At 39.1% G+C, this 20,431-nt stretch overlaps 1 protein-coding gene and 1 pseudogene across 1 annotated transcript; both read right to left on the reverse strand.

Annotated features, from left to right (window-relative positions):
* Positions 1-3,430: 3,430 nt before the first annotated feature.
* Positions 3,431-3,934, reverse strand: LOC145278264 (uncharacterized). The gene has a single exon (XM_080130556.1). It carries the CDS (start codon positions 3,932-3,934, stop codon positions 3,431-3,433), a length of 504 nt encoding a protein of 167 aa, XP_079986682.1.
* Positions 3,935-18,640: 14,706 nt separating this feature from the next.
* LOC145278558 (U2 spliceosomal RNA) lies at positions 18,641-18,752 on the reverse strand (annotated as a pseudogene).
* Between the last annotated feature and the right edge of the window lie 1,679 nt (positions 18,753-20,431).

The following is a 20,431-nucleotide window of genomic DNA, read 5'->3' on the forward strand; positions in this document are numbered from 1 at the left end:
CCAAACACTGCTCGAACCTTCGTTGCAAAATAGCAACGAGAAACGGCTGTACTAATTCATGTGAAAACTCTTGGCTCTTAGTGCCAATCCATGGGAGTTTCACATATACGGGACATTTTTGAGGGCCCCAAAATGTTCCCCCTTTAAATGCAAGAGTTTTCTCCTTTATACACTTTTGAATGATATATAGAGGATAACCATTGGCAATAAGATTTCGATTAGGCTTTGAAGTTCCGTATCTAATTTTATCGTGGAACATATTTTCAGAGCACGATGTACTAGAGTTTTAACCAGATTTATCTTTCTGGTTCTACGAGAGAACGAATCCCAGCTGGAGTATTGCCCAGTAAAAGTGGGTCTTCTATAAACGCTGGTTAGAAAACCCATGCCAGATCTTTCAACCAGAACGTCTAAGAACGGCAATGAATCATTAACCTCCCTTTCAATGGTGAAATTCAAAGAAGGGTGAAGTGAATTTAAATGCCGTAGCATATATATATATATATATATATATATATATATATATATATATGAAAAGTATGTATCTGTATTTTTATGTATTAAAAAAACCCCAAAACCTAAATGATTTTTTTGCACACATATCAATATATATATTTTTTCTTTTTTGACCAATGAGAAAAAGACAAACAAAATAACATTTTTATTTATTTTTATCAAATCCAACCATATTGAGTCAGAAACGACCTTTCATTATATCGAAAAGGGGAGTGTTAAAATGTTTTGATTCATGAGGGTAGATATTTAAATGCTCCCCACCGAAGCATTGTTGACACAAGGTCAGGTGGAATACTCTTGCTGTTACAAAAATTGCCTGAGCATCCCCGTCGGCATTCCCCGGTCAAGGCGCCTCAGACGATAAACAAACTTGCCCCACCCGAAAGCCGGGTGGGAAAGCCTGGGAGGGTGGACCTCCTGGGTGATATTCAGTTGGTGTACTTTTAAAAAAATTTTTTTTTTTACACGTAATCACCACTTAGAGGCCACTCGGGGATAAAGGTTACTGCGTGTACAGTAATCAGTGGGATAATATTGTAGTAATCGTTAGTAACGGAGATTTGATAAAGTGTCTTACTTAAGGGGGCCGTTTACCAGGAATTTGTTTATGTTGGACTTGAAGACATTCAAGTTGTAGTCAGGTGGGAAACAGGCAAACGGGAGTGTTCCACAGGCGTGCACTTCTAAGAAAAAAGCTTTGTTCGTGGAATCTACGTTTTGATTAATGCACAGATAAAGAGTCGGGCAAATTATTGACACCAGTTTCATCTAAATGGGTGTTTTTTGTGAAAGGTTGGCGAGGGGGGGCCAGAGATTGGAGCTTAGATGAGCACTTGCCATGAAAATTACGATAAAACAAAGATGGGCCCGCAACGTCTCTTCTGTGGGAGAGAAGTTGCAAAGAAGAGAAAAGGCATCCCTCACTACGAAATCTATTTTGTACTCTGTCAAGGCGGGATAGGCTGTTTTTAGCAGCTCCCGCCTAGACTAGGCTAGTTCCCGCCCCTGCACCTGTCGGGCTGAGTGTCAAGAAAGGATCCTTGATGAGTACTCTACCCAGTCTCGAAGTTTCAAGGAGACTCTTCCAATTTATGAGTGTATGACTCCCAATGATTTCGATCTTATAACTTACGGTTTGGACAATCAACAAATGAGAAGCCTCCAACTTTATAATAAAAATATTGATTTTTAGATTCAATTCAGTTCGTTGTCAACCTCTGTCTTGAAACTGAGTCGTGACTGCATTGGTTCTTTGCCGCCATCTTTGTTAAGAATTACTCAGCACTCGAGATCATTGATTCTTCGCCAATTTCATTTACTACCGCCATATTTGTTCAACATAATGTCTCAAAACTTCACACAATGTTTTTCGTTTTGCTAGATCTACAACAGATATGCTAACGGTTATTTGATAAGATTAGCGAATCTCTCGATGGGGGTGGGTGCTTCCTTCCTAAAGCAATTGCTCTTGACATAAAAAGGCCTTTGATAGGGTATGGCAGAAAGGTCTAGGCCACAAGATCTCCAGCTACGGTATAACTGGAAATATCTTAAATTTTTTCTCAGATAGGTTCATAAAGAGTGGTTGATGGACAGAAATCAGGAGCCCACAATATTAATGCTAGAGTATCTCAGGCGTTCATAGTGGGCCCAACTCTCTTCCTGATCTTCATCAATGATCTCCCAAAACACATCCTTAGATCATTCAAAGACATTTGTGCTGACGACACTAGCTATGGCAACACTTCAAAAGCTGTAAATGACAAAATTCCCTCTGATTCTATCTCCTTTGATCTTGAACATGTGGGAAAATGGGGAAAAAGGTGGCTGGTTACTTTTAATGCATCTAAAACCTGTAAAGTGTCGGCAAGACAACATATATTTGGAAACACACTTGTTGCCGGGAATGTTTTGTTTAAGTAGCCCGCTCTCACCTCTCATGCAAGCGGGTGAATCTAGTTGTATGGGGGTGTGATGCCAAGACCACTTTGGTCTTGTAACTGGGCGTCTTGGGTTCTATTCCACCTCTACACGCCCTCCCCCTTCCAGAGCCACAAGATACTCGTGTTGTGGTCTGATGTTTTGAGGCTCTGGAGTAGTCTTGCGACGTGGCCCATGTCTGTGGGGATAGTTTCTTGGGTGGTCGCATCACCCTTCTGCTACGATGCACCGGTTAGTCTTCCTCAGCCTCCATCATATCGGGGAAAGCTGTGTCCTCCACTTCCATCTGTTCTGGCAGTGTTGAATGTTTCGGGCTGGTGTTGATCCATACATGTGGGGCACCATTGTCCCGGTACTTTGGGGTCTTTTAGGTTGTTTATGGTATCCAACATTCCTGGTGGCTCCTCAGGTGACAAGGGGTATCTAATATGTGGTTTATTCTTTGGAGGAATCTGCGATTGCAACGTGTTACCTGGTTAATCCCATAAATGCGTACATTATATTGCCAGTTACCCAGTGTTTCCACCACCGTTCCCATTTTTGCCCATCGGCGCGGGTGTGGACCAACTTGGTTTTGAACCTGCACCGTTTCCCCGATTTTCAGTTCCTGAAGTGGGTGACATTTTAGATTGTATTCCATTTCATTCCGTAAGTATCTTTTTACCATCGCTGTTTCCCTATAACAGCTGATTTCTCTCCAGCATTTATGGATTTGATGTCGGTCCTGGAGCACTGGGAGATGTTCCTTTTATCACGCAACCATACAGCATCATCGCTGGAGACATATGTAGGCCTTGTACCGGGGTGTTGCAATGAGTCAGTAGGGACTTAGATGCCCGGTCATGGCATAGCACGGACAGTTGTGGTCGCCTATCAATAAGTATCCTTTTAGCCGTTTTAACGGCCAATTCTGCTCTCCCGTTGCTTTGAGGGTAATATGCCGATGATGTTCGTTTCCTTATGCCCCAATTATCTACAAACCGGTATTATCACTGGAGTCAAACGGTGGTCCACCATCGGTCGACAGTTCCTCTGGGACGCCGTACATACAGAACCAGTTTCGTAGGGCATCACATGTGGCCTTGGCATTCCCAGACGACGTCAGAGTGACTTCTACCCAACCGGTGTATCTATCTGCATATACTAGGTAGTTCTTCCCTCGTAAATCTAAAAAGTCTGTCACTGTCTTCTGAAATGGGAACTCGGGGTTCGAGGGTAGCATTAGGGGTTCCCTAGGTTGTGACGGAGCCATTACATTGCATACTTTGCACTGGGTCCAAGTCTGAATGCTCGCGTCCAGTCCTGGCCAAAACAGCCGTTGTCTGGCGTTTGCCAACATTCCATGACACCTTGATGTGCCGAATGCACATAGTTTTCTGGGTATGAGGATTTTATTTTCCGTTATCGTCACCCCTTCCAAGCAATATAACTCCTCTTTCATATGCCAAAACCGAATTGTTTCCGGCAGGGAAACCATTTCGTATGAATTCAGCAAGGGTACGACATTCCTCATCAGTAGCAGCTGCGGCCACAATCCTGTCCTATGTTTTTGCCCTTAATTTGGGGTCCTGCTCATAGGCGGAGTTAAATGACGCTCTTATGGCATTATCCATGGTTTGTGCGATGTCCTTTTCCTTTGCTTCCTCCCAGGCTTTACTTTACTAGGCATCTCGATGTACAGTCTGGTGCCGCATTGAGTTTGCCATGAAGATGCTTTATTCGAAATTTGTACACCAAGACCGTTCTTTGAAGTTGAACAGTCTTGGATTCATTATGTCCTCCAGAAGATCTTATCAAAATGCACATGCGACATGCTTCCAGCCTGTAAACTAATGCCAATGCCTCTCCTTCAACTGGTGCATATCGGGACTCTGCGTCATTAGTAAATCGGGAGCCAGCCAGGATTAATCTCCAGTGGTCCTCACCACGCGTCAGTGCGGCTTCGGTTGGACAGTTGCAGTGCTTTTGGAAAAGAAAATATCTCTAGCCTGTCCTACTGAAGTCCGTTGACAAACAAGTTGGTCTGTTCACTTCGAAGGTTCTTACACCGTTCTCGATCTCTTTTCGACTCTTCGAAAGTTCTACTGGGACAGCACACTCGATCGAATCTTTGATATTTTTTTTTTTTTTTTTTTTGTCTTCAGCAGTTTACAGAACGGGGCCATTACTTCGGCCTGAGAAAGAGTGTAGGCTACCTGGTTTACCATTCGAAACCAGGATTTTATGTCAGTTATATTTTTTGGTGTCGGAATATTTCGTATTGCTTCAGTCTTTTTTTTTTTTTTTTTTTTTTTTTTCATGGGATTTTATCCCGTCTTCCGTTATCAAGAATCCGGCAAATTCCACCTCTTCTGTGAAGTAAAATTTCTGGGGATTGAATATGATACCATTTTTGCTGCAGTTATTTATGTACTCCATAGTATGCCAAAATGATGCTTCAATAGAGTCGTCCCATAGTATCAAAGTCTACTTCTATGGGGGTGTGACGACAAGACCATTCCGGTCTTGTAACTGGGCGTCTTGGGTTCGATTCCACCTCTACAAAACCAAGCTTCTATCCTTACATCATCAATACTCTAATCCTTTTCTGGCATCAATTGAAATGAAGGGCTCTAGTCTTAGGGAGGCTCCATGTTTTGACAAGCTTCTAGGTTTGACCTTTACTCCTGATCTGGAATAAAACACATTAAATCCATTGCCAAGGTCGCTGGAAAAATGGTGCGACCATTCTACTGCTCCGATAGATATCTCACTGCTGATGCAATTCTTCACCTGTATAACAGCCAAGTATGTCCAAGATGAAAATAATTAGCTTAAATACTGTTATGTCATGGAACAACAGTGAAAATAAGAACCATCAAGTCGAGGTTCGGTTAAGGAACAAGTGTATTAACAATAATGTACAAAGATAGGAAAGCGTGTATATCTGCTGGGTACTCGGCTAGGAGTTGAAGTGCAGTCGCATCTCTCTCACCGGTGTTGGAATTACTAGCACTATTTATAGTGCTAATCTGTGTAAATTCCTCTGTTCAAGGAAGGCTGGTATAACATACTATTGCCACATCTGGGCAGGAGCTGCTAGAAAGATGCTGCCTTGACAGTTCGAAATAGACTTTGTAGTCTAGTAGATGCCATTTTCCTTTACCTGCAACTTCTTTCAGCCTGTCTCTTCTTTATCGTTATTTTCATAGATTCTATGAACAAGGCTTCTTTCTATGTTCAGGTTTAGGCACAGAAAAAGTGAGGGAAATTATCGATAGTGGTTTTTCATGAAAGTTTGTCTAGGGGGGGTAGGCCATAGATTGGAGCTCAGACGAGCACTTGCCAAGAATTGCACACCTGTGGAACTCTGTAGTCAATGGTAAAGTAATCGTTAGAAGTGTAAATTAAGTAAATCGGACGACTTAAGGGGAACGGCTTATCAATAACTTGTTTACAATATGGCCGTCTTCAAGTCCAATGTAACCAGTTGGAAAGCAGGTAAATGGAAGAGTTCCACAGGTGTGCCGTTCTTAGAAAGAAGCTTTGTTCATGGAATCTACGTTTACATATAGACACAGATAAAGAGTGGGGGAAATTGATAGTGTTTACAGCCAAACGAGTGTTTCTCGTGAATGTTTGGCAAGGCGGGATCAGAGATGGCGCTTAGACGAGCACTTGCCATGAAAATAATAAAACAGACAGACTTGCAACGTCTCTTCTGTGAGAAAAAAGGTTGCAAGGAAGAGAAAAAGCATCCCTTACTACGAAGTCTATTCTGAACTCTGTCAAGGCAGAATAAGGTTACCTGCCCAGATGTGACAGCAATACTCCATTCTTGGACATACCTGGTTCTTATATAAGTAGAGAATTACATCAGCAGGTTGATAGCTACTGGATTAATAGAAGGAACCCCAATTTTTCCAGCGACCTTGGCAACAGATTTGATGTACATATTGCATTTTTAATCGGGAGTAAAGGTCAAGAGCCATTCATTTGAATTGATGGCAGATGGGGATCAGAACGTTGATGATGCAAAGATAAAAGTTTGGTTTTAGATGCATTAAAAATAACAAGCCAATTTTTCCTCATTATACCACATGCTCCTCGAACTTGGAATGGGCTGACTCTCCCGAACGACGGAGCCGACTGCCTTCCTTCTGGTGGTGCCCTCGAATGCGAGTGCCAAATGGGCCACTTTTGGTAAACAGAACTGGCGCTGTAGGTGAACCAAACGTCCGGCTAAGTTGCCTACCGCGACGCCCATGAGATCTCCGAAAGGGTGTCTGTCGATATAGACAGCAGGACGGTGGCCACAGAAGTCGGAATCTGCTAAGGAGTGTGTAACACCTCACCTGCTGCAACGCGCTCCTGATGATTGTCATCCATGTATGCACAAGCACAATCTATTCCGTTCAGCATTGTATCCATTGCTTGTTGGAAAATCGCCGGCACGACTTTGATCCCGAAGGGTAGACGGTTGTATTTGAACAACCCTTTGTGCATGTTAATGCATAATATCTTTGAGCATTCTTCTTCCATCGGAATTTGTAAATAGGCGTCGGACAAATCTATTTTTGAAAAAAATTTGCCACCATTTAGTCTGGCAAATATCTTCTCAGGGCTTGGTAAAGGGTAGTGGTGGTCTTTTAATTCATCGTTTAGGCCTGTAGAAAAGTCACTTACCCACAAAAACCATATTGCATGTCACTAAGAAGGTTATGTTTGCTGAGGTTGACTACATCTCTATTTAATACAGATTCCATGAACTCATGGCGTACAAGAGACTTATAAGTCTGTACTGAGAGGTAGATGACCGATCACCTGAATTCTTAAATACAGGGCATACTGATGAGATTTTCCAGGGTGGTGGGAAGCGCTTCTCCTTAATCGACTTTGGTTTGAGTATCTGTTTTGGTGGGGGTGTTTGTGGCTGCAGGTTTGTTTTAGCCTATTGTTCTAGGTGGCCTAAAACACGATTTTGGGGGTTGGGTTTAGTCACTGGTACTCTTTTGGGGTACGTATACGTTAGATGCCCCACTATTCTGCATATACAACATGCAGACCTCCTCCCTGCAACAACAATAGCTAACTTCTCCCCTCCTGCTTCCATGTAACACAGGATTTTTATGAATACTTTCTTGTTTAAAAGAATATCAAATGATCAAATCACCACAGTCCATTATAAGTATCTATGTCTATGCCCTGATGTCTCTAAATTTTACTAAGTATGCTGCCAGATATTTACCAGGGACGACACCTGGAACTTCAAAAATTGAAACAGTGGTCCTCCATCTTCCCATGTACTCTGATATGATAATCTCATTTTTTTTGAAGAGATAGAATCCTCCTCGGATTTAATAAGTGCAGACCAGGTGTTTATAGCCTTTTGATTTTGTAATTATTTCTGCTCTCATGCCAACAGTAGCTCTTAGCTTAGTTACAATGTCTTTTGTGGATCTTATTAATTTTTTTCATTTTTTTTCTTTTGTTGCAAATTCTTGTAACCTTAGCCTTTAGCTGTTCCAGAATATTGCCGGTTTCCGTTACGTTTTCTTGCCTCTGCAATAAGTCTCCACATTAATTTTGACTGGTGGTGGTTTCTTCCACCTAGAATTCAACAATTCTGTACCTTTCACCTCGTCTGATAGCACACATAGCTTGTGTTGAAATATTTATTTTATTAGGGAGTGCCCGAAAAGCATTAACTCAACTCTCTAAAGTTCTCACAAATTTTACATGTAATATATTTTTCTTGTACGCATGGTGTAAACATTAAAGTAAGATTTATCATCCTGAAAATGAAAATTGAGCCCCAAGACACAAAGAAAAAAAAAAATGTATTTTTAGTGAGGGTATAATAATGTTTCACTTCCCCTATAAATTTTTTACTAAAATTGACTTTCTGACATTATAGAACTTATGTGTGGCACCTTTTTGTTTGTTTTGATTGTACGAAAGCGGACCTGTTAATGAACATTCGCCTTTGGGAACTAATTAAGCTACTTTTTGCACAAACAAGATTTTTTTTAAATTTTAATTCATTAACTTGAGACTTTACTAATTATCTTTGAACTAGTTCAAAAGAAAAAACAAATCTTTCAAGGGATTTTTAAAATGACTTCAGCTAAATTTTTGAGTTATATAAACTTGTCAGTTTCTGATGTCGCAGTGAAAACTTTTTTTCATTTGAACTTTTTTTCGTGTTTAAATTGCGCATACCTAACAATCGTTAACTGAGCATCATTCATAGTTTTATTTTTCTATTAAATATTATTTCTAGAAAGATATTGGATACGAGAAGAATCACGTGAAGGTTGGCAACATCCCTAAGTGAAAGTTTTTATGGAATGAACTAGATTCGAACTTGGCACACCCAGATTGTCAGTTCATGTCGTTAACCACTGAGCCAAGGCACCGTCACCACCCAACTATAGTTTGGAATACGGCTACTACAAAGGCACCAAAAGGCACTTGAGGTCAGTAAATGTATAAAGATATTAGGGTTTGATTCTGAAATGGTGAGTTACATTCCATATGCCACGAAATTATATTCAACTCGCATCAATTTTATTTTGGAATTACACCTTGGTTGCAATTACTCTTAGATTCTGACCTCCGGGACTTTTATATTCACGTTCTGTTTCATTTGCGCGAGCCCTTTCTAGTCTCACACAAAAACACGCGTTCACATCTCAAGCCATATTTCTGGTCATATACATACACGCACGTAAACACATTCACGTTCGTGTACATACTCACATTTATGTGCATACACACATGCTAATGTACACACACATGTACGCACATATGGGCAACATCACTTCCCCTTTGAAGGAAATCCACAAATGCGCAAAAGACCACCGGAAACCACTATAAAAGCAAGAGACAAGCTGTTTTCTCCCCTTTTTCGACTCGCCTTCCGAGCTGAGCAGTTGACGGGCCAATGGCCCCATTTCAGCGCGCCTCACGCCACCTGCTACTGTATGTGGGACAAAAAGCTAACAGACAGTATGTACACTTTATACACTTTCTCTCTCCATGAACTGGATTGACTTTCTCACTCTTTCTTCCCTTTTGCCTTGGTTTGTCAACCGGACAAGTTCGCGTCCACAGCTAGTGGCCTGAAGACATTTCCACGTGGACAAGTACCAACATGTACATACGGCTTTACTGATGTCAACCCTCTGTTTTTCTTTGTCTACACGCTGGACTGTCATTCCCATTTCCACTACATTAATCACTCCTGTTTCCACGCGTGGACATGAACACGTGTTACACCTAAAACATTCATTTTTGAACAGAAAATAAACGACACGTTTATTTTATCCAGCAATTGAGTTTTGTTTCCTTCATTCCATTCATTTCATTATTTTCTTTTGTAGCGAGTTAGGATATTTATATCCTGACCCTGGCCTGCAACACATTCGTATACACCCTTTGTAGGCATAGATTGCATACAAACATTCGGTACTTAGTAGTCAACAGACAGCTCGATTTTCTTTTTAAATATATTAAAATAAAAAAGTTCTTATTTTATTGTCATGTCGAAAATAGTCATATATATAAAAAAAAAATCCGAAAATTCATCGTAGAACTGCTATTGTGTTTTTAGTAAAGTCTATCGCTATGGTCTGAAACAGCACGTCCACCATTCAAGTGGCGGAAAGAAAGATGAATATGCCCCCTGTATTCGCAATCTTGAAGGTGTCCACGTCTTGGGAGAATCGAATTTTCCCCAGTTTTTCATCAAAATTACTTTTAACTATAAATAACTTTCTACGAATTTTCGTAATTTTTAGATATATTACTACTTTCGACACGATTAAATGCTGTTGTGGCTTAAAACTACAAAAAAAAAAAAAAAAAGTCGACTCCTTAACAAGCACCAAACATTTTTTACCAAATACATTGATTTAGCCCCTATAAGAGAAAAACGTTTTGTAAAAAATAAGATACAACGAATGAATTGTTAAAAAAAAACAAAACAATTTTATTTTTTAAAAGCAGTTGATCTTATATATATATCTGAAGAAAAATTCAACTGGATTCGGAATTAAATGACCTGAAAAGGTTGATATGCCCTAAAACGAAATAGGGATAGAACGTCAATCGCTACGCTATAAAAACATTCATCACGGGTTCAAGGGAGATAACTCATAACTCCAAACGGTCAAAGGAGCATAACTCATAATACAAGTTCTCTAAGACAATGTATGATCAGAACGTTTCGATTTAAGTCTAAGTTTAAAGTCTCTCATTAATATTGTAAATATTCTAACATTTCTAAAAAGTAAGAGGTAAATATAGTGATGCGCTATAACAGAACGCGGTAAATATCCAGATACGCTACTACAGAACACCGACCACTCTAATTTGCTTTTTTATAGGTAATTGAGGTCGCTGACAACGAATTTGATAGTCAAACTTGGGGCAAATTTACCGTTTGCATGGTATTAACCCCCGAACCCACGAATAACTTTCCACCATTTTGCAGCTTCCGTTTACGCTACGCGCGTGCGCTGCAGCATGAACGACGGCTTGCTTCACCTAGCAAACTGCCTTCTCACATGGCGTACCAAAAACTTACGGACTGACATTTTTTTAATGACTTACAGTTAAAGAAAAGTACAACAAATTGGACTTTTTTTTTTTTTGTCTCGCGTAGTTTTTAATGTGGTTTACAAAAACATAAGCACCAAACATCTTTGTTTTTCATTCTTTTTTGCGGGAGGGGGATTCAATTATATAACTTATGTGGCTTAATAGGTGCTTTTGCAGTTTAGTTAAACATTTTTCAACGCACCGACATACCAATTAGAACACCATTTAACATTTTCCGAAGATTTTACTGTGTACATTGGGGGCATGAGCGGGGGGGGGGGTGATGTTGGGGCGCGCGCCCCAACATCACCCCCCCCCCCGCTCATGCCCCCAATGTACACAGTAAAATCTTCGGAAAATGTTAAATGGTGTTCTAATTGGTATGTCGGTGCGTTACTTTTTGAAAATTTGAAAATTCTATGTTCCAGGTAAAAAAAAAAAAAAAAAAAAGATAAATTACCCCCCCCTCCTACTCCAACTTGGAGTGCTTTCCTTTTCTTGTTTTATTTCTTTTTCAGCTAATTTTAAATTTTCCACCCAAAAAGTGCTATAATGTATTTTTGAAAATTAGAAAATTCTATGTCCTGGAAAAAAAAAAATCCCCTCACCCCCAACGTAGTTTGCTTGGTGAAGCCGTCGTTTATGCTACAGCGTGCATGCGCGTAGCATAAACGGAAGCTGCAAAATGGTGGACAGTAGTTCGTGGGTTCAGGGGTTAATACTATGCAAACGGTAAATTTGCCCCAAGTTTGACTATCAGATTCGTTGTCAGCGACCTCAATTACCTATAAAAAAACAAATTAGAGTGGTCGGCGTTTTGTAGTAGCGTATCTGGATATTTACCCAGAACGCCAACCACTCTAATTTGTTTGTTTAAAGGCATTCGAGGCCGCTGACAACGAATCTGATAATCAAACCTGCCGTAAATTTATCGTCATTTTACAGCTTCCGTTTACGCTACACACGCGTAAAACGACGGCGGTTGAGTGTGCTTTCGCGTAGCAAATTGCCTTCTCACATGGCGTACGAATCTTTCACGGAAAATTTAAAATTAGATGAAAAAGAAATAAAACAAGAAAAGCACCACAAGTGTGTGTGTGTGTGTGTGTGTGTGTGTATGGGGGGGCACATTTTTATTTTTCAGAACATAGAATTTTCAAATTTTTTTTTTTTTCATTGGCGGACAATTTAAAATTAGACGAAAAAGTTGTCTAAAATAATAATAATAATAATAATAATAATAATAATAATACATAGCAGCTTTTTAGGGAATAATTACGGAATGACATTTTTTAATGACTTATTAAAGAAGAAAAAAAAAATTACGGTGCTTATGTATTTTGGTACCGCGCTATATCAAAATAGTTTTTCAGGTTAAATTCAAATTTCACGATTTTTTTTTTTTTAATTTTTTTTTTTTTTTTTTTTAAGGTGGATTTAAAATGTCTGCAAGACAACGTATATTTCACGTTACCGTGAATGTCTTGTTTAAGTAGCCCGGTCTCGCCTCTCATGCAAGCGGGTGAGTCTACTTCTATGGGGGTGTTACGGCTGTTACGCCAAGACCACCCAGGTCTTGTAACTGAGCGTCTTGGGTTCGATTCCATCTCTACAGTGGAAGCACAGAATAGTTACAAAACGCCCTCCCCTTCCATGTTAAGAATGATTTTCGAAATGACGTTATTTCAGCGCAGTACCAAAAATACACCAATCTAATAAATGTCATGGTAACATTTATGGGGTGGGTTCTAACAGTATTTAGTTTAGGTCTGAATTCGCGGCCACTTTTTGTCATGTTAACACCTAAAGCCATTATTTCTTTTTCGGACCAAATAAACATTTGAAAGTGGGCCAAAACACAGATCTTATTTAGATAGCTACAAGATTTATATCCTCGTTTCAAAAACTAACTACGTAAGTAATATACAATTTACTGGAAAAGAACGATTTCACCAATTTGTCGATGTCATTTGCAAGCAGTCGTGCCACAAGTGCTGTTTAATGTATAGCGTCCGCAAGACGACGTATATTTGAAAGCACACTTGTTTGATTTATGAATTTCATTGCAAATTAGCCGCAAGCGCTGTTTCTAGGGACTATTTTTGGCCATTTTAGTTTCTAAACGAACGTTGTGAAAATGGAATCTTGCCAGTTATGTCGGAATTTATCCTGCTTCCAGATAAACTCGACGCTAAAGTAACTAAGCTGAAAAAAAAAAACATGAAACAAGAGGGGGAGGGGGTAAAAAATGATTTGAAACAAAGAAACTTTATTTAGAATAAGTTGCAAATTTTTCCTTTGCGGGCATTAAACTTAAACGCCAAGGTAGCATATGAAAAAAGTAACATGTAAAGAAAAAATACCAACACTGCTGGTTCTTATAAAGAAGTTGTGTGTATCCATTAACGAATACAAGAATATACAAAATAGTATCTCCTAATCACACTCGCATATGCAATTAATTTTAGGAGCGTACTCACAATTGAAAGCCAGTTAGGCACGTGTCTTTTTCTTTTTGTTTAAAGTTTTTAGAATTTTCCTACCTTGCATGAAAACCGTAGACACACATGTATTACAGGAGCAAGACCTCATCGCTTGTCCGGATAGGAAATTCCATAATACCTTGTCACATAAAAGGTATTTTCTTTAAATTCACTCCTCCTAAAATACGTGCAGAACCATAGTCACGTAAATAGTTTCCAGAAGTCTGTCTCGTCACAGCCGGGTATTAATTTCTTGCCGGGTTTACTTCTTGAAGGAGGGCTCGTCAAAATTCAATTTTCAGCACCGGGCAATGAACAACACATTCACTCTCCTCATCAGCAGAATTTCAAAAGGGCACGAAATACGCGCTGAGCTTGTGACGTCATTATAGAGCTAGCATTTCTCTTTTCTCCAAATTAAAGGGAGTTTCATACAAACCAAAAATATACGAAACTAAAAATCATAATGGATACAAAATACAAAAAATCATATAAGAACCAGATAAAAAATAATAAACGTAAACAGGGGGGGGATGCAACATTATTGGTACAAAAAAAATTCCAACAGTTATGCACGTTCAATCATTTTGGATGCAATAGCCAAATTTTACAAAAATGACACGGAAGCGCATGGATTTTTGAGATAACATGATACTTTTTGTGGTGGTTGTCCTAAATGTAATAGACTGTGCTCACTTGGAAGCAGTCATGCTATGTGGCGTTGCACAGGTACGCTGTTACTTCCAAAAAAAAAAAAAAAAAGGAAGACCTTGTGTCTTCACAGTAGGTGACAAAACGGGTACATTTTTGGAGAAGACGCGCATTCCTGCGTGGAAAATTGTGCTATGTGTTAATTCCTAAGCCATTCATGGAGTCATAACGCACACAATTTGGAATATCTCTGACAGCATCAGTAGACTGGAGAGCCTTCTGTTCTGAAATCATCGACTAGTGGATAAAAAAAATAAAAAAAAAAAAACACCGATTGGTGTCGGTGTTGCGCGAGCCTTTTCTAGTCTCACACAAAAATACGCGTTCACATTTCAAGCTATATTATTTGTCATATACATATGCGCACACAAACATATGCGCCCACGTCCACACACGTACATATATTCACGTTCGTGTACATACTCCCATTCATGTATACACACACACGCTAACGTACGCATATACATGCATGCATGGACAACGTCACCTCGCTTTTCAAAGGAAATACACACATGCGCAAAAGACTACTGGAAACACCTATAAAAGAAAGAGCAATAAGCAGCATCTTCCTTTTCGACTTAGCTTTCGAGCTGTGCCGTCGTCGAACCATTCGCTCCCCCCTTTCGGGGCGCCCGCGCGTGTCGCCCCCCCCCCCATGACTATGTATGGGGCACGAGCTAACAAACAGAAAGCGTATAAAGTGTACGTACTATCTCCATAACCTAGATCGACTTTCTCACTCTATCTCCCCTTCGGCTTTGGTCCATCAAAACAGACATGTGCGCGATGCTCTACTGAGCTTAACCCTCTCTTTCTACAGGCCGGCTTGCCACTTCGGGTTTCTCTATTGCAGTTACCTTTCCTTCCACGCGCGTAGTCGTCAACGGCTGAATGAACATGTGTACACCCAAGACTTTCATTTCTCAACAGAAAATAAACATGTTTATTTTATTCCAGCATTTAAGTTTTTTGTTTCCTTCATTCAAATCGTTTCATTATTTTTTCTTGTAGCGAGTTTAGGGTATTTATATTCTGGTCCGCAACAGTGTAAAAGTAGAAATAGATGAGAGCCTCCCCATTTGTCGGAAGTACAACAGAGGATGTATTCTCAAGCAAATTTGGCTGTTTGGAGGAATTGAACGCGTTTCTAAACGTAGTTTTATCGTCCCACTCGTAGAACCAGAAGAAAGAAACATTAATTCCGTTAATTAAAAAATACATTCTGCCTGGGTCTATCCTATCCATGGAAAGCGTATAATATTCAATAGCATTCGTTCAGACATTATTCAATTAATCACTGTGAGAATTCTTTAAATCTGCAAGACCTGGAAATACATACCCAAAATATAGAGCAACCGTGGTGCGACACGGAGTGGGTCAAGAGACCTGGTATTCGTACAAACTATTTACGCCAATATCTGTCTAGATATCTTTTTATAAGAAGCCTGAAGGACGAGCCTGATATGATTCTACACAATTTTTTCATAGAATTTAAAAAAATGTATCCACATGCACAGACGTAAATATTATAAATGAACTTTTGGCACTTCTGCAGTATGCAGACGGTTGTCATCTTGTTTGGTGCGTTTCACTAAACTATCGTCATTTTTCGAATTTAAGCAACATTGAAGGGTTATTTAAATAATTTATTTGTCCGAAAAAAAGACAAAAAAAAAAAATTACTTTATAAAATTCCGATATTGCTTTCATTACAAAATTGATTATATTACTATATACAGATTCGAAAAAGTTGTCAAAACAAATCTATAACAAATGTCATCAAAGGCATGAGTTACTTTTCTACATGACTGAAGAATTTTTTATTGTTTTTATTTAATGTAACATGTGTTTTACGCGCGAAAAACAGTGTTTACCATTGTATTGAAAATTACAAATGGCGCCTGTTAAAAATAAAAATCTGTACAAAATACTGTTATATATGTTGCCGCGACATAGACTGACATATATTCGGTGGGTTTTTAACAGTATTTTGTATAGTTTTATACTTTGAAAACGGTAAGTTTGGAAAAATGAGTTAAGAGTTCGGCGCCATTTGTAATTAAATACATCGGTAAACACTGTTTTCGAGCTGAATAAGTATGCTATTTTAAAGGAAAACTTATCTAGTTAGGTAGAAAAGTAACTCATCTTGCTTTTGATAACATTTATTTGTTATATATTTGTTATTTGATAACTTTGTCGAATCTGTGTGTATAGTAATACAAACCGCGAAACTCGTTTCATTAAAATTATATTTTCTTGCCCAGACTTGAAGTTGACACTTCAACAGATGCCACAATTTCACTTCTATTCAAAAATAGATTTCGGAAAAAAAAATCCAATGTTGCTTCGGAAAAATGTTTCATTCAAATTATTAATTTATTGTTGACCTTTCAGAGTTGCTTTAATTGGAAAATGTTTCATTTAAATTATTTATTTGTTATATATTATTATTATAAAAATCCAATGTTTTCATGATAAAATTGTTTAATTAAAATTATTTTCTTACACATTTTCAGAAACCATTTTTATATTCTTCAAATTGTTTTTGACAACGAGAAAAAAAAAATGTCATTCCGTAATTATCCCCAGTGCTATAATGTATTTTTTTTTTTTTTTTTTTTTTTTAGACAACTTTTTCTTCTAATTTACCATTGTCCGCCAATGGAAAAAAAATATTGCTCCCCCCCCCCTCAGTTTGAGTGCATATTTTCTCTTGCTTTATTCCTTTTTCATCTAATTTTAAATTTTCTGTGGAAGATTCGTATGTGAGAAGGCAGTTTGCTATGCGAATGCACACTCAACAGCCATCGTTTATGCAACCGCGCAGCGTAAACGGAAGCTGTAAAATGGCGAAAAATAGTTTCTGGGTTCAGGGGTTAATACCATGCAAATGGTAAATTTGCGATGGTTTTGATTATAAAATTCGTTGACAGCGACCTCGAATACCCCTCAAAAACAAACTAACGACCGAAGAGGTCAATTTTTCTTAACTTTAAACCTGATTTCAGCCCAAAACAATAAATGTTAAAGGATTATAAGAGGGTTCAGTTAGATATAGGGTTCTTGGACATGGATCTAAAATTTCAATTGTTTATACCCAAAATTGTCGGAGTTTGGCAGAGTTCTCAAAGGTCAAATCGTGGAACTTTGACCCCTTAGCAGCCAAATTTCTGGCCGAAAATGGATTACAAAGATTTTCCCAAATCTCAATAACCTGTATATCAATTTCGAGTCTGTAGACTGAAAATTGACAATTATTGTATTGGGAAATGTACAAAGACAGACACTTTCACTTATATATACTAGCAAAAGTACTCATCGTTGACTGGGCTCAAAAACAGCCTACAGAAAATGGACTCTGATTTATTAAAGTATGATAGGTTATGAAAAGGAAGGGTTGTAAAGAGAAAGCTTCAAATTTGGGGGTATCAAAATCAAAGCAAAATATGATGAAAGTAAAAATAAAATAGATTAACCCCATAATTTATTATACCATACCTGTTCAAACTGAAACACTTATCACAATATTCTGTAGATCTATATTAAAAAACCCTGTTAAACTTTGTGACATATTTCCATTCTATGGAGGTCAGGTGCGAACAGACACCCCATAATTTTATTATACCATATTTCTTCAAACTGAAACATAATTATCAAAGTATACTTAAGCAGACAGATATGAAAAGTCTTTATTAAAGTTTGTGCCTATTTCCATTCTATGGAGGCCAGGCGCGAACGCAGACCCCACAATTTTATTATATCATCCCTATTTAAGTTAAAACATACTTATCAAAATATTATGTACATTTATATCAAAAACACTTGTAAACGATTTTTTTAATTAAATTTTTTATTTCCATACTTCGTGGACCAGGCGCATATGCAGACGATACAATTTTAATGAACCACCGTTCTGCCAGATCAAACATACCCATTCCTGTGTCTCGATACATCTTCTATCATTATATGTGATCAGTTTTCTATAATAGTCAACCATATAGGAGCCTATTCGTGACCACACACACACACAGACGTTCAGCTTTATATATATAATGTGCAAATTATAACGAAGAACACCCTGCCTTCTCGAGGACCTGTGATGTCTACAAAAAAGAAAGATAATATATATATATATATATATATATATAACAAGGCCGATAGCCATTAGTCGCATGCTCTCGTGTAATGAATGAATGCGTGAATGTAGGATTGTCATGAAATTCTTAAAGATAAACTAAAATGACTGAAAAATGGGCTGAAATGACTTAAAGAAATAAAAAGTAAATGACTTTAATGAACTTAAGGATGAATTGAATGACCTTAAGAATGACTTGAATGCTTACAAAATAGCTGAAATCCTTCAAATACAACTTGAATGATCTGGAGAATGACTTGAATTGCTTTGAGACTGACTAATGTAAAATGATCACCCACTTTATACCACAAAGTTACAACAGCGAGTAGTAAGAACAGATACTACACCTTGATCTTGGCTAAAATGCCAAGAAAAGCGGTATTTATTTGCTCCCCACCGAGCAAATAAGGCACAAGGCCGATTTTTAATGCGAGGAGTGAAGGGGAAATGGGGACCAACTTCCTGAGGAGTAGGGGAGTTGGTAGTGACAATTGGTATGAAGGGTTTCCCTTACATTGACCAAGGTCTTATATGTGGGGCTGCCCCCACATATGGTCTTTGCTTGCAGTATCTGCCGCAACAGATACTACACTTTGAGATATTAAATCCTTTATTCATGTTAAAAATACAGTGAAAATCAACAATGAACAAAAAACTTAGGCACATGGCCAACTCAAAAGGGGGGGGGATTGTGGGCGTCGTTGGTCATCCTTGTCACTCCAGAACTAAACAAAAGTTTCTCCCAGCTAGTGTCTTTCACCATAATAACGCATTCACCCTTTCATACTGGGGGACATCCTACTTAACTTTCTGTTTTTACACGTCAATAAAAAATGTTTTAAAAATTGGGAAAGATAACAATAAAAATGGTACAATAATTCATTTGTGTCAAGGGCGGGGAGAGGAAAAAAAAAAAGGGGGAGGTGATTAGTAGGACCCTCCCAACCCCGTCTAGTTGATAGACTGCCCGTTCCACTAGGTTTGTAAAAGGAACCTGGCTTCTGCAGGTCAGTCTCTAAGTGGGGATGCCCTCCAGATGGGGGTGAATGTAGAAAAGAAAATTTTGTGGGTAAGGAATGGGAGTTAGTTTGTATTTCTTTCTCTCCAAGATGAGTGAAATTTAGAGGAGGGGTAAAAACAAATTGCAAGAAGGAGGGGGTGGAGATCTTGGAGGCTTCCTAATCAGGGAGGGATGGAACACATACTCGGCTAGCTGAGAGGCTACTTGTTAAATTTTACTTTACGGAACTGCACGTTCCACACCTAGGCGGGGAACACGTATTCAAATTTGACTCCTCTTCGTACACACAGACTTGCTACCTGTATCCATCTTCTGTCAAATGCCGCACGATGCAGCCTTCTTCTATAGCATCTGATCTTCACCCGTAGTTGGTGCTTAAAGAAAGCGATCAGATCCTGATCAGAAAAAGACAACGCCCCCCCCTCCTCGGCAACATTGCAGACGCAACGTCCAAATCACCATTCTCGCCACGGCCAGGATTGTAACGTAGACCATTTGTCTTTCCCGGTCCCACGGTGGCCTCACATTGTCCACGACATTGGATACGGTAATTGGGCAAGGATGCTCATGATCGATGCGAGCCGTCACCTCACTGACATACGACTAGTACCAGCAGAGTTTGCGTCAATCGAAGAAAGCATGATCAGTCGTTTCTACGGCCGTTGTCCCACAACGGGGAAAATCAGGCGACTCCAAAAACCCGGAACTGCATTGTACATTGGCCCGAAATGCACTTCCACTCAATCGCCAGGTCAGAGAGAACTTCGAATTGTTTAGATGACTCAAACCTGGCGCCCAGCTCCACCCGGAATGGATCTCACTCTGCTGCCAACCCAAACGCACGCATAGCAGGTCGTCAGCAGCCCCCTTAACTAGATTGCTGTGGAGTTCCCTACGGGTAGCAGTCACAAGGTCGCTGGACCTTGGTAGTCGTTTTAGCGTGGCTCAGCACTCTTTCATGTAGATAGATTCTCCTCGCAGCCTGCAACGGCTCTCGATAGAAGGGTCAAAAACAAGGTCAGGGAAGGCGACAGTAAC

Source organism: Euprymna scolopes, chromosome 6 (genome assembly GCF_053919585.1).
Source record: "Euprymna scolopes isolate OS-2025 chromosome 6, ASM5391958v1, whole genome shotgun sequence".
Taxonomy (NCBI): Eukaryota; Metazoa; Mollusca; class Cephalopoda; order Sepiida; family Sepiolidae; genus Euprymna; species Euprymna scolopes.

Excerpts from the sequence above, each read along its gene's own strand:
- LOC145278264 (XM_080130556.1), bottom strand. The coding sequence starts at position 3,934 with ATGGTTTCCCTGCCGGAAACAATTCGGTTTTGGCATATGAAAGAGGAG.